The sequence below is a fragment of the Phyllostomus hastatus genome, unplaced genomic scaffold (genome assembly GCF_019186645.2).
Source record: "Phyllostomus hastatus isolate PE091 unplaced genomic scaffold, TTU_PhHast_1.1 phas_scaffold_129, whole genome shotgun sequence".
Classification (NCBI taxonomy): Eukaryota; Metazoa; Chordata; class Mammalia; order Chiroptera; family Phyllostomidae; genus Phyllostomus; species Phyllostomus hastatus.
The window spans coordinates 27,497,066-27,512,205 of record NW_025334009.1 but is presented as its reverse complement, the minus strand read 5'-3'; the positions used below and the strand labels follow the sequence as shown (position 1 = coordinate 27,512,205).

The 15,140-nt window shown below is 48.4% G+C and overlaps 1 protein-coding gene across 3 annotated transcripts in view; it reads right to left on the bottom strand.

Moving 5' to 3' along the window:
• The window catches only part of COLQ (collagen like tail subunit of asymmetric acetylcholinesterase), a 53,333-nt gene extending 39,586 nt beyond the window's left edge, over nt 1–13,747 (bottom strand). For all 3 annotated transcript variants that reach the window (XM_045856959.1, XM_045856961.1, XM_045856960.1), the window contains exon 1: nt 13,560–13,747. In XM_045856959.1, coding sequence (XP_045712915.1) covers nt 13,560–13,665 — 106 coding nt within the window. In that variant the 5' untranslated portion in view covers nt 13,666–13,747. The remainder of the gene's footprint in view (nt 1–13,559) is intronic.
• Nucleotides 13,748–15,140: the final 1,393 nt, after the last annotated feature.

The following is a 15,140-nucleotide window of genomic DNA, read 5'->3' as shown; positions in this document are numbered from 1 at the left end:
CTGAATCTGATTACAGCGGCCAGCATAAATCAGCGAGTGCTATTAAATCTCCTGCTCAGGCTTGACGGGGGAGGCCAAGTTTCTAGAGTTATCCGGGAGATCTGGCCGTGGGTCGGAGACAAAACCACCCAGCTGCATCTGGCCCAAAGGGGGTTTATCTCCAACACTTGCTGACAACTGGGGCTACGTGGAAAGACCCTGTGTTTCCAGCCATTACGTTTCCATGCCTTCATTTTTCCATGGTGACATCTTAGCTCAACAGATATTTGTGAGTCAGAACCACGTGGCTCGCTTAACCCTTTGCCTAGAGCCCCCCACCCCTGCCCTACTGACTCCAGTGTTTGCTATTTGACGGTTCGCAGCAGGTGGGGAGGAGGGAGAAGGGTCCCTGGGCAGCCCCTGGCTGCCTGTTGGCACAAATGGACATTTCTACCCACTGGTTCCAGCGACTGACTCAAATCCCCGAATTCTGGAAAGTGGGGGACCTCTGGCTGAGCTCCTTGGGCTCAACTGAACAACAGAGCTTCTCCACTGAATAAGTTGGCAAGATGAACCTTAGGCTTTCTTCAGGATAATAACTGTATGACTCTGCCATTGTGGAAAGTCTCTGGGCTCACAATTCCCGTTGCTAATTTGGATCTCACAGACCTTTGTAGGCAGAAAAATCCCCTCCTGTGCTCCAGATGAAAGGCTCTGTTTTGCAGGCATATATGGAATGTTGTTTAATTGTTTCCAATAAATAATACATTCCTGTGATTCAAAATCTAAGAAAGATAAATGGGTATACATGGAACTTCTCCCATCCCTGTCCCAATGCCAATTATTCATTACCAATTGCTTAGTCTCCTGTGTATATGTTCATGATAATTTTATGCCTACAGAAACAAACATGTAGGTACAGTATTTTCCACTCTAACTCAGAGAGTTATTTACAATATAATACTATTCAGAGGGTTCTCTCTCGGCTTCGCCACGGTATTTGTAAGAAATTATTCTGTGTAACTACATACAATACATCCACATTCCCCTGCACGATATTCCTTCACTTGGCAGAACGATGGTCTGTTCACCCTGCCCCCCGCTGATGGGCATTTGGGTGATCTGCAAACATCTGCGGGTGTAAACAATGACATCACCAAATAGCCTTCTGCAGGCAGCCTTGCATTGGTAAGTATGGCCATTGAATGAACTCCTAGGTAGACTTGCTGGGCCCAGAGCGGGCAGATCTGTCCTTTTTACACATGTGGCTGATTCACCCCCACAGAGCCCCCATCGACCCACACCCCCCCACACACACACACAGCAGAGGATGAGCGTGTTCCCACCCACCCTCACCAGCATGAGATGTCAGACCTTCTGGATTCTAACCCATCCGATAAAGGAAAAATGGTCTTTCAGTGTGGTTTTAATTTGCATTTCTCTTATAGTGAATGAGGCTGGAGATATTTTCACAAGTACCTTTTCCATTTTTCCATGAGGTTTCTGGCTTTTTCTTAAAAAATTTTTTTATATATGACTTAAAAATATTTTCCCAGTTTGTTTTTCCCAAAGTCAAAGCCTTTTGACTTTGTTTTATATTGTTTTTCCCACACAATTTTTTTTAGGTAGGAGAGTTTATTGTGGAAGCCTTTTTTAAATGACCTCTGAGTTTTTCTACATACTCAAGGTACCCCCCACATCTCCCAGGGTTTCTTCCAATAATTTTATAATTTCCTATTTTACATTCAAATCCCAATTCATTTGTAATGGATTCTGGTATAAGATGTAAGCGTGTTTGCGGGGTTTCCAGAAGGCATTTTATCCGACCTAAAGCAGATGACAAAAACACCCTTTCAACCCCCTTCACACCCACAGGTTACAAACGTCGACTGTCACAATTCTCAATGACCTGTACTGACACCTATTATGCACTAAGCACTGGCCTACAACAGCCTTCAGGCTTGCTAATATTTTCTCCACTTGACAGATAAGTAAACTGAGGCTTGAAGAAGCGCCCAGGAAGGTGGTGGGGCTGTGACTTGAACCCAGGTCAGTTGTCTCCCCGTCCCAGTTGCCCCGGCTCTTACAGCAGCTCCACCTGCTGGTGTGTCTGAGACACGACCACGGTGATGCGCTTTGCCCATGTGCGTTCTTTCGATGTCACAAGTAGACTATGGGCTCCTTGAGTTAGTGTGTCTTATGAATCTTCTTGTTTAATATAATAGTTAAGTATATAGTAAGTAGGAGGTGCAGTAACTATTGGTTATTTGATGGATGGGGAGTATATCAAAAATATATATCTCATGTAATAGTCATAATTATTTTAGAGATAGATGTAAATATGATGATGATGATAATAATGAAGAGGATCTGAATCAATTAAATGGATTTTATTGCCTCACTTAAAAAAAAAACATTGAACGAAATGCAAAGTGGCAGCAGATGGGCATGTGGCAAGAAAATTGAGTCTATTTGTCAACTCAGTCACCATTTGCTGACATGCCATTTGAAAACTTCAAATTCATATTTGGCAATCTTCCTGTAACTGCCTGGGGGACCCGCACTGCCAGGCCTGGTGACTTGGCATCCACGTTCTATTCTGAAGGGGGCAAAACTGTCGTGTTACACAAGGCAGACGCTGTGTGGACAGTCAGCCACTCTCCTGACACGGATGAACTAGACACAGGAAGCAGCTTGTCTTACCAGCTGCATCCCACACAGGACTGCACAGTTTCCCAAGGGTGGACGCTCTAGCCACTGTACTGACCTGGGGGGTTTCCTACTAAGCTCACCTCTGTCTGGGGAAGTGAGAAGCTTTCTCCCTCACAGTGGCAGGGAGGGCCGCCTGCCGGCAGACTCTGTGCATCGGCAGGCCCTTCTGCCGTGGACTCAGCAAGCTGTTACCATCCTCGGGTGTGAGCCTAGGCCTTCCAGGTCATGGAAGTCCAGTGTCACCCCTCAAGGCACAACAACTCCTGAGGAAATACCCTACCTGCTCAGAGCGGGGCCCTCCAATGCTTTCTCCTTTGACCCTCACAATAACCCCTTAAACTATCTTCTATTATGCCTCCCTTTTCCAAGTGTGGAAAATTGGGGCTCTGACATTCAAGGTCCAATGGAGCAGGGCTTCTGAGAGACACGACCCCCAATTCCACAGCCCATCTACTGCAACATCCCCTGCTCAGCCTTGGGCTTTCGATGGAGACTCAGTCCTGAAAGCAGACTCTTCAGCACCATGAGCAAACCTCTCCAGCCACCAAACCAGAGCAGGCGGAATTAGAGTAGAAGTGAAACATTCCAGGAGGGAGCACAGGGCTCCAGATCTCTCACTGCCACTTGGAATAATATCACAACCCGTAACTGAGAGCTTAACTATGTTCCAGGAGCAGGGCAGAGCTCTACCTATTCTCTTGCTGCATCCTTACTGCCATCTCACAGGTGGGCATTCTTTTTCCCCAGTCTACAGAGGTGGGATTGAGATGCTAAGAAATTAAACCAGCCCTGGCTGGCATAGCTCAGTGGATTGAGCGTGGGCTGTGAACCAAAGCATTGCAGGTTCGATTCCCAGTCAGGGCACACACCTGGGTTGCAGGCCACAGCCCCCAGCAACCGCACATTGATGTTTCTCTTTCTCTTTCTCCCTCCCTTCCCTCTCTAAAAATAAATAAATAAAATCTAAAAAAATAAAATAAATAAATAAACTCAATCAGTAAACTAAAAGTCAATAAACATATATTAAAAAAAAAGAAATTAAACCAGGAACACTTGCCCAAGATCACTCAGCTAGTGGATCATGAAGATGTCAGTCAAGTCCAGAGTTGTTTGAATGTGGCCCATGCCTTTTACCCTTGCCTCATGGATACTCAGGTGCCAGTGCTCAGAAGAGAAACACATGCCGAGACCCCTTCTTTGGAGAGGTGCTAAGTGTGGAAATTAGCAAGCAAATTTGACTTTGGTAGCCACAAAGTCAGAGAAAGTCTACAGCTAAAAGGATTTTTGAAATCTAGTCCATCTCTTCATTTTACCGATGAGGAAACTGAGTCTCACGAGGAACAAATGGCTTGTCTAACACTATACATGCATCCCAGGAGTTAATGTCAGGTCCAGAGAAACAAGTCAAGTTTCCCAAATTTTACCTCAGTGCCTTAGCACCGTGCCTCAATGCCTCTTCAAGAACATTAGTAAACAGGCAAACTGCCAAACCCACTGACTCAGCGTGCCCACACCACCTTCTAGCCGGACCTGAACAAGGGAACCTCAGCAGCAATCACCATGGCAACCAGCTCTACGCCTGTCAGGGTCAGGATTGGGGTTATGGTTAGGATCAGCACTCTTACTCTCAGGGCTGGAGCAGTTGATTTGGATAATTAAAGAAGGAAAAAAATAAGAGACACCGTTTACTTCAGATACCTTGGGAAAAGCATTTCCAGGGCGCAGATTGTCCAGACGGCCAGCTCGGCCTTCCACTCCTCCCTGTCCCTGGGCAGACCCGGAGCGTGGAGCAGCGTGCCACCCAAACCCACACTGTTCCCTCAGGGCCCTGCTGCTCCCTGGACACAAAGGACATTTGTCTCTTCCCTGTTTACGTTCCCTACCGTGACCTTGACCGACAAAGTTCTCAGAGAAAAGGAAAAGAAGGGAAAAGGTTGTCGTACTCCATTTCAGCTCAGAGAACTTGGTTTCTGGATGGCCACAGAGAATCTGGAAGCCTTTTGAGGGCCACCCCAGGATGAACCATCTCTTGCTGAGCCAGTTCTGTTTGGGCACTGAGGGGCAAGCTGGTTTCAGCAGTACGATGCACCCACAGGCCCCTCACAGAGGAATGGGCTCAAACATCTGAACAGTCCTCAAGTCACAGTAAAGTGAGAAAGCCCCAGTAGGTCTCCACAGGCAGAACAGCCATTGTCACCCTGGCCCCCACCTCCTGGGTCTCCAAGAAGCCCCCTGGCTGGGTCTGAGAGCCCTGGAAGGTCCCTCCTGGAGCACCTGTCCCCAGAGAGAGCTACCAGCTGTGGCAGGAAAGCTCCTGGGGCTTTATCCAGACTTCTGAGAAAGACCCCAAGAAGGCCAGGTGAGCACACGGTGCGATGAGCAGGGAAAAGAGGGGGAGGCCTGGAAGGCGAGGTGCCTGTCCAACTCAAATTCATGTCTCCTTCTTTCCTTGCCTCTTTTTTTTCAGGCCCCCGCTGGTTCACAGTGCAAAGCCTGCAGCAGCCGTGGGGCCTCTCCTTCAGCTGTCGCCAGCTCCCAGCACACAGTCACGCTTGTGCTTATGTTGGTTGCCATGGAGACATAAGTGCCAGCTTGAATGGAGCTGCAGGCTCCCGGGCTGGGAGATGGAAGAGGGCCAGGTGTGTTTTTAAAGCCATCTGGGAGAGCCAGCCACGGGAGAAGAGATTCCTTCCCTGGTCTATGTGTCCCTGCTTTAGGGACAGATTCACACATGGGCAATAGGCGAAAGCTGAGTCCCTCTGCCTTAACTTGCTGAGTGGTTTAAGCCAAAAGTTGCCGTTTGGGGTATATTTGGGACTTTTGCCTTTGCACACAAATGCATCTGAGGGGAAATCATGAGCCTCTCAGCATGTGTAGAGACACTGCAAGGTTCTGGAAGGAATAACAAAAAAGTTTCTACATCACACACCAGGCATTGTTTTAAGTACTTTATACTCATAATTAGCTCACTTAATCTTCACAACTGATCTGTGAAGCATCACAACTCCTCACAGCATCCCATTTTACAGATGGGAACACTGAGGCACAGAGAAGGTGATTTGCTTGCCTAACATCACACAGCTAAGGGAAACACAAGATGTGAACCCAGGCTGTGTGGCACCAGATGCCCTACTCCCAACCACCAGGCTACTCTGTCTCTGCGACAATTTGGGGATCAGAAAGTCCTGATTTGGAATTTTGGCCCTGGCACTGTATGACCCCAGGCAAGTGACTGCATTTCTCTGAAGGTTAGTGACTCCTTGGTAAAGTGGGGGGCACCAATGGTCTGTGACGTTCTTGAGATCCTAAGTCATATAAAGAGTCTAGCAAATAGAACGTGCTCAAGGCAAGATAGCTTTACAGTGTGAATGCCAGCTCCCTGAGCGACAGGATCCCAGCTCCTGCATCAGACAAGGAGTGCTGGGCTCCTGGTGCCACTGCCCAGGAGGGGCGGGTGGGGCAGGCAGCTGTGCCAGGGCCAGCAGAACCACGGCTGCTCTCTAAGTATCTACGGCTGATGCCATTGCTCCCCTGCCCGTGTCCCTCCACATACATCAGGCCCCGTGGGCTTCCAGCTCTGGCCACAACACCTGGGCTACGTCAGAGAGCTTCTCCAGCCTGGGACTTGCTTTGGGCATGCACATCCCCGGAAGCTGGTGGATGAAAATCCCAGGGCCCTGTTCCCTGGAGGTCTGCAGGAATAGGCTCATGGACTTCCCTGGTATGACTGCCTTCCCTTGCCTGTCTTGCTTTCCCACTGATCGCCTCCCAAATAGACTACTTGCACCCAAATTCTTGTGTCAGAGTCTGCTCTGGGAAGGAACCCAAATGAAGACAGGATATACACCTGTGACTTTGATTCTGATGTCACTTTAAAAAAAGCGCTTGTGGGACACTTTCCCCAGTGAAAAGGTAACTGTGGTAGGCTGAATAATGGCCCCCAAAGAGGCCGGATCCAAACTCCGGGAACCTGTGGATATTACCTTATACGGCAAAAGGAACTTCGCAGGTGTGATTAAATCAAGCAGTTTCAGATGGGCCCTAAATGTCATCACCAGTTCCTATAAGAGAGAGGCAGAGGAAGACTGGACACAGGAGATGTTCCCATGGCCAACCCAGTGGCCAAAGGAAATGAGGCAGGCACTCAGAGGCCAGCGTGAGCAGGGGCTCTCAGAGTGTGGCCCTTGGGCCAGCAGCATCAGCAGCTCCTGGGATCTTATTAGAAATGCAATTTCCTGGACTCCCCTCCAGACCTCCTGGATCAGAAACTCCAGGAATGGGGCCCAGCCGTCTGTGTTGTAACAGAATTTTCGGTGATTCTGAGGCTGGCTACAGTTCAGTGGTTAACCCGGGCTGCACAACTGAATCAACAGGGAACTTTAAACACTATCAGTGCCTGATCCCATGCACAGAGATTCTGATTTATTTAACCTAGCCTCTTCAGTCTGGACATTGGGCTTCTGAAAAGCATCCCAGGTAAGTCTCACATCTAGCTGGTCCCGAGAACCAGTGCTGGAGCTTGAGAACCACTGATCTAGAACATGGACTTTCAAACTGAGCTTTGCAGAGCTTGGGGATGCTGGGAAAATGCCCCAAGACTTCTAAAGAAGAAGTGGACAGAGTCCAAGTGAGCACAGCTTCTGGCCCCCAAGGGCAAAAGCCACATGGGCAGGTGGGGCTAGAGAGGTAGTGGGGAAGGCAGACCAGAGGGTGTGGTGGGGACTTGGGAAATGGGGCTGACTGACCACCAGCAGCTCCATTCCTGACAGCTGTTGCCATATCAACATGCAGGGCAGGACTGCCAGGCCATCCTGGTTTTCAAGAGGTTTGTTTTTAAAAGAGACATCAGAAAAACATATTTTTAAAAAATGTTAAATCATTTGATTCTTAAATGTTAGCAACTAAGGCAAATTTTCAAAATTCCTCTCTCTCTCCCTCCCTCCCTCTCTCTCTCTCTTCCCTTCCCTCCCTCTAGAACTGCAACATGAAGGCGGAATGTGGTCACACGAGAAGGCTGGGTCCGGTCCCTGAGCTGCTGGTTTGGGAGCTGCAGCTCTGCGGCAGGGTCTTTCATTCCCCTCCTGGGGCCAGTGGGCCAGGCTGGGCAGGTTCTCCTCAGGGAGTGGACAGGAGCTCGGTGAGGGTGGAACGTTTTGGTCTGGCCACTGCCGCCTCCCCGTTCCAGGCAGAGAGCCGGCACTTGGTCTTTGCCGAGTCCACACACCCTCTCGGCAGTCCTGTGAGACGGAGACTGTTGCACCCATTTTCAGATGAGGAATTTGGGGTTCACCACGGCTGTGATGTGACCTTCCCACAGTCACACAGCAAAAAACCTAAATTCCAGCCCCAGAACCCACATGCAAGGACTGCTGTGAAGAGCAAATACAACTGTAGCTGCAAAAATGCTTTGCAAAATGAGAGGTTTGGAAACCATCAGTACCAATCATAAGAGTCGTATGAGTAGTACTTACGATGTGAACTGCATTTTAGGAGAATGGGAAACTCGCTTATTGGTGACTCCTTGAAAACAGAAGGGTATTCTTTTTGATTTTAGGCTTGCACTGTCTTTGTGTGGTTGTGGCAGCAGTGGCTGTGGGTCTGAGGAAAGCCGGCTTGAGTGTGGTGAGTAGCCATGTGGGGGCTTGGCCCTGGACATCTGGAGGGAAAGCCTCCCACCTCTCACGTCCATCTCTCTTCATGTCCGAGGTGGAGATGGGTCCACTGCTTAATTCAGAGGTGTGGGATGGGGAGGAGTGGGAAAGCTGGGACCCCTGGAGAGAACCTCCAGTTTAAGAACTCTCCTGATTTTATCATCTAGAGAAAACAGGGGAAACTAAATTGGAGGAGATGGCTGGGAAGTGCATTATGGACCATTAAACAATAGTTGATCAACATCAGACACAAATAAATGGCCCACGATCTACTGCCAAGACCACGATCAGTTCCCAAGTGGCGGCCTGGCTGGCTTCAAGTCGGGAGAGCGCAGGGCTAGACAGCATGTCCTATAAGTCACGAAACTCCTGCTCCAGGTTGTATCTCAGCAGCTAACTGGAGAAGAGTCCAGCGTCCAGACAGAGTTCAGATTCCTCCGCATGACTCACTCTGCAGGACTAGATTTGGGTCTTCTCACCATATGGCCTCTGAGACCTTGACCCAACATCACTTGGAGAGTTCTGCCTACCTGAGAGACCCTGCCTTGGAAGAGGGAAGTCACGCGTGTGAATGCAGGTACAGGGCAGCTTGGCTCACAGCGCCCAAGGAGAGTGCTGTGAGGTGGTGTGCCCCTGACTCCACCAAGGCCTCATCCCCGCCCCGCCCCAAATACCTTCGATGAAGCCCATCTTACTAGAACATACTTTAGCTTAGAACTTTAACCAGTGTTAGAACACAAATACCTCCAAAGGAAATATAAACCTGGCAAGTCATGCACACTTTAGTGTAAAGTCAAACTCAATCTTTTGCTAAGAGCTCTCCGCAATGATATCCTGGAGAGACAGCAAGAGAGAAGAAAGAACAAAGGGTATAGTAATAACTATGTATGCTGTCAGGTGGGTACTAGACTTATCAGGGGGATCACCTCTATGTTGTACAAATATCTAACCACAATGTTGTACACCTGAAACTAATATAACATTGCATATCGCACATGTCAACTGTAATTAAAAAAATTATTTTTAAGGAAGGGATGAAAAATTTTAAAAAAAGAATCTAGAGCTGAGTTTTCAAAGGCTAGAAGGGTAGCCTATAGGACCTTAACATCTGATATCGTTATTTATCCATGGCCAGAAGCAGATTTAGTCACACTGGTAAAAGCCCCCAATTTAGAAAGAGGGAAGAATTCCAGCCTCCAGCTTTCCCACATGCAAGCTGTGTGATCTTGGGCAAATCACTTAACCTCTCTGAACCTCTCTTTCTTCATCTGAAAAGTAAAAGAGATTTCACACCCATCCTGGGGGTGCTGTGAGAATTACATAAACTGGAGTGTGTGGAAGGTCTGCCCGTCTATAAATATTATTGTCCTTGGGTCTGTGCCACCACATTATAGAAACTGCACAGCTACTAAGCTGCATCTGTGAATGGCTCCTGCGGCTGAGTCAGTCCACGGACCACAGTGAGTCCAGCCAGGGCCAGCCAAGCCCACGCCAGATCAGCTGACCCTTAGCCAACCCACAAACACGTGAAGTTTAATAAGTGATTGTCGGTTAAGCTATTGAGTGTGAGGGTAGTGTATCATCCAGCAACGGCTGGAACAACATAACAAAGTTGGGGTTCCTGACGTTTAAGATTTTAGGGCCATGTTCAATAAAAATTACTCTAAAATATACCTGACACTTATCTGCCTTCTTAAGCAAAATAAAGAAACCACAGTTCAGTCTCCACTGGGTCATCCATGCTTCTCATAGTGAAAGCCACGATGCCTTCAGGGTTATGTACAAAACAGAGGCTCTAGAAACAATTCCAGTCTACTATTCTGTTTTGATCTCAGAACTATTCCCTAGTTCTTTACCATTTTCCTTGTAACCAATTTTATGAGCTGTCTTTTTGTTGTTGTTGTCATTGTGTGCATCTTAAGCAGCAACTTCGCTCCAAAGATCTAATGTGCTACAGGGAGCGCATCACCCTTCCAGAAACCTGTCTAAGCCAGTTAGAATGGAGTCCAAGGTAGAGTTAGTAGGCTTGGAGTAAAGGCCTGAGCTTGCTTTCTGTGCACTAAAAGCATGTGCTTTCGTGCCCAGATTGCTACCATCAATTTTGGCTTCTTTGAGGCTTTTTTGCTCCCTTCCCGGTTCTCCTCTGGGGCCCGGCAGCGGAGGCTGCCAGGGAAGGAGCGGGGGTCTAGGTAGCCGGCTCGGCGCCTGGCGCGGTTGGAACGCAGCCTTCCCTGGAGAGGCTGAAAGCAAGCACCAGCCTGCAGGCCTGTAAGGACCTTCCCTCCATCGCTGCCCCTCTCTGGGGAATCGAGTGCGCGCTGCCTGGGCCGCCCATGTGTGGGTCAACAGCAAGTGACCTCGGGTGCCCCAGAGGGTAGACAGCGTCCTACTTGTCTCTGTGTCCCCTGCCGCACTCAGCACGCGGTAGGCACTCACTGAGGTGTGAGGGGGAAATGAAAAGATCTTCCTGGTGGCCCTTGTTTCTACATGCACAGGGCTTGTCTCCATCTGAAGATTAAGAATCTACAAGCTTGAATATAGAATTCATATCCAATTGGAAAATATTTTAAAGAATTAAGGGAATAGTTCCTGTTTCAGGGCCTAAGTTTACTTCTGAACTGTGCTATCAGGAAGCCCTGGCAACTAAATGAAGGGGACAAAGCCAAGTAATTCTACAAAAGAACGCAGAGATTTTTTTCTCTGCTGATGCTCCCAGCTCCACCTCACTGTTTCACCAAATGTCTGAAGACCACGTTCCCAGCCAGAGGATCTGGACCTGGCAGTTCGTGAGGAGGTGCCTACAGACGGACGGACCTGCGGCCTCACTGTTCTGCCGGCCCGCCTGCCTCCCTCCACTCTGCGCCCCAGAGGCTGACCCCCGTGACAGCATCAAGGAGCCTCTCTGCCTGGGCTTCCAGCAGGGGTTGGCCAATGCGAGGCACTTCCAAGAGGTGGTTGTGTTGAAGGAAGGAGAAGTCGAGGTATTTCTTCTCCACTTTTTCCCCTTTTTAGGTCCCTCCGGGGTTAATACTCCTGCTCAGTGACCTTTCTGCCGAGGTCCTAACTCTATGTGGGATCCATTTCCCCATTTCCTCCTCTTGCCTGTTCAAGCACAGGGGTGGTAAAAGCTACCCATAGTTGCTAACTTCTCAACATTCCTTGTTGGTTCCCTCAGTCCTACCCACAACCTCTGAAACTGGTCCCTTCACTCAAGTATTTCATCAGGACTACCTAGCAGAGTTGCTCTTTTATCTTGACGTTACCCCGAGTGGGGCCATCTGTACAAAGTCTCACTTAAGAGATGTCTAGTCCTGGCCGGGTAGCTCATTCGGTTAGTGGGTTTAATTCCTGGTCATGGCACATACAAGACAGCCAATGAGGGCAGGGATGGGTGGAACAACAAATCCATGTTTTCTCTCTCTCTCTTTCCCCCTTCCTCTCTCTCTCTCTGAAATCAATTAAAGTTTTAAAAAGATGTCTGAGATATGCCAGGGTTCTCTCGAGGGCGAGGAGTTCAAAGAAAGTCAGAGGCTCTTTTCTCTCTAGCTTTCAGAACTCACTAGCCATTTTGGCACCATTTAAATTCAGTGATGACAGCATACCCCAGCCTAGAGATGAGCAAATTCAGAAATGACAGCATACCCCAGCCTAGAGATGAGCAAGGTTTTATTTGTTCATTCATGCATCCAGTCACTAAGTATTTATTGAGCACCTGCTATGTGCCAACCACTGCTCTCACCCTGGAGAAATGACGAGAATGTACATGACAGATGCCCTGCCCATGTGGTGCTTACAGTCTAAGGCCAACTATCTCCCAGGAGTCCTAGAGCCCACCAGAGGCAGGGCTAGAACCAGAGGACTGAGTTTCCTTAAGGCCCAAGCCTTCAGCAGATTCTCAAAGGCATCGATGGCCCCAAAGAGATTAAGAGTCACCAAGTTAGACCAAATTAACTTTCAAGTTTCTCCCTTGAATTGTGGAATAATGACTCACTCACTCCCAGAAGTCTTATTGACCTGAATCTGTGGGGGGCGTGTTGGCACACCTGCGGTGGCACAACCACCTGCCGCTCCTTCCCCCTCCCCACCCCATCAGTGTTCTCCACAAATCCTCTACCCCTCCGTGAGTTCCTCCCACTTCTATAATTAGCCTCGCATGCTTCTCTGAGTCCTTCCCTCAGGGCCCACAAACGTTGGCAGCACATCATGTTGACGAACTGTTTTTATGAATGGATGGGGGTTTGAAACTGAATTCAGAGCTGTGCCTTCCCTGAGAGCCTGTGTTTCCAGCAAAGGCAGCGAGAGCCGTTTCTAGGGAGAGCTGTGGGTGACTGAGGTGAAGGGAGAGGGGCTGTCAGCCTCCCCAAGCCCTCTGAAAATATTTGCGTTTGCTCAGAAACGTTTAAATAGGTCATGCAGGTAACCTAATACTTCCCCTACTCTGGGTCAGACTGGACAAGGGCAGCAGAAAACGTCGCCAAGCTGCCAGCAAAAGCCCCTTCCTTGCCTTCATCTCCCAGCACTGCACCCAGCAGACGCCCAGCTCCAGCCTGGTGTCACTCCAAGCCCCTCTCCCTCTCCCCGGAGAGCCCCCTTCTCCTAGCTGCCTCGTCTGAGGCTGAAGAGAAGGCCCCACGGGAGAAAAGACAACAGAACAGCAGGAGGGCTGGAGAAATGGAGGACCTAGTCTGAGGCTGCATGGGGGCCCCTAGCCCCCCAGAGAACCAGCAGGCCTTTGTTCCCCTTCGGTGGGATGGTCCTAGCAGCCGGCGACACTGCCCGGGGTTGGGACAGAGGCTTGTCCACTCCACATCATCCCCTTCGAGCCAAGCCCCCTTCAGAAGGGGTCAGGGATGTATTAATAGAAATGCCTGAGACTCACTCCTTTCTCCCTTGCACTTCTTTCCTACTCTTAAGCTCCCACAATTCCCAACCACAATGAAATCATGTAGCAAATGGGGAGATGTGATGGGCAGGCAGAAACAATTTTTAAAAGTCTTTGGCTTTGAGAGTGGGTGGGGGCTGTTGGGAACCCGGACAGCAGGGGCTTCCAAGACTAGCTGGAAGTGACAGAGAGCTGCTATGGTGGCTGATTTCCTTCCGGACTCCCCCCCACCAAGAGTACAGTGGGAGAAATATCAGGGCATGTGGCAAAATGATCTTCCTTCCTTCCCCAGCCCCGAACAGACGGAAGAGAGGAAAGCCATAGTCATCATTTACCTGCTGAAATGGGGAGGACACTGTTGATGAAGGTAGGCTGAGACACCACAAAGCGGAAGAAAAGCTGAAGGTAAATTCCCAGAGTCGTTGGATTCAGGATCACCATGCTGGCTGGGGTCTGGAAAGTGTCAGGTTCTCAGCAGCCTCGCGTCCAGGCTGCCTTGGAGCCTTGCTTATCTCTGCTTTTGTCTTCCCCACTGCTGTTCGCCTCTCTCCTCTCTCTCTCTCTCTCTCTCTCTCTCTCTCCCTCTCCCTTTCTCCTTTCGCTGCGCCTCTACCAAGAAGGAATGCCAACCATTTCCCATTAAACCTTCTCCGTACTACTCAGGGTTATATTTATCTCAAGCACTGGATAAAATGTCCACATTAAAGTTAAGATGTCAGAATTTTCTTTTTTGGAGACTGAGATAAGTGGCCATGGAAGAGGTGGTGAAAAGGCAGCTAAGCCTCAGTGCTCGGTGGAAGCGGTTCTCCAGGGCAGGTGGACTTTCCCATTGATCACCCACCAGCAACTCCCTAGGTGCCCTGCAGCATCGCAGAACCAACTCTGCTGATTCGAGATGAGTTTCTGTGGACACAAGAACTTCTGCTGTCAGCCTGTGACACTTTTACCCACTGGGAGACAAATATGAGTGGACCTTGGATTTTTTTTTCCCTTGAACTATCCAATAAAAACTGAGGGCAGAGGTGTTATGTTTTCCAAAACAGCTTTTTCCATGAAAAGTGTTTATTCTCTCTTTGGAAGTTACAAACTTTATCCCATGTAAAGCAAAATAAATTTAAAAAGTCAATGGATTGGAAAGCAAATGATTATTTATCACACTACATTAGAATGTAAGCAACCAAATGGGAGAAGGTATTTGCAACCAATACCTCAATAAGGGGCCAAAATGCAAAATGTACAAAGAACCCATACAACTCAACAACAACAAAATCAGTCTAATTAAAAATGGGCAGAAACCTGAGCACTTTTCCCAAGAAGACAAACAAATGGCCAACAGATATTTGAAAAGATGCTCAACTTAGCAGCTATAAGGGAAATGCAAATCAAAACCACAAGAAGATACCATACCACCTCCCACCCATCAGGATGGCTGTTATCAATAAGACAAGAAACAAGTGTTGGAGAGGCTTTGGAGAAAAAGGAACCCTTGTGCACTGCTGGTGGGAATTACAGCCACTATGGAACACCTAGTGAGCAGTTCCTAAACAATTAAGAATAGAGCTACCATATGGCCCAGCCATCCCTCCTCTAGGTATCTAACCCAAAATTTGAAAATATTTATTTGTAAAGATATATGTCCATTGCAGCATTGTTCATGGTAGCCAAAACATGGAAACAACCTAAGTGTCCTTCAATGGACGAGTGGATAAAGAAGAGATGGTACATATATACAATGGAATACTATTCAGCCATAAAAAGGATGGCATATTGCCAGTTGCAACAACATGGATGGATTTTGGAAGTATCTGTTAAACAGAATACATCAGATAGAAAAGGACAAGAACCATATGATTTCACTAATATATGAGGCATAAAACAGAAAGCAACAAATGGGCAAACAAAACAAATAAACTCAT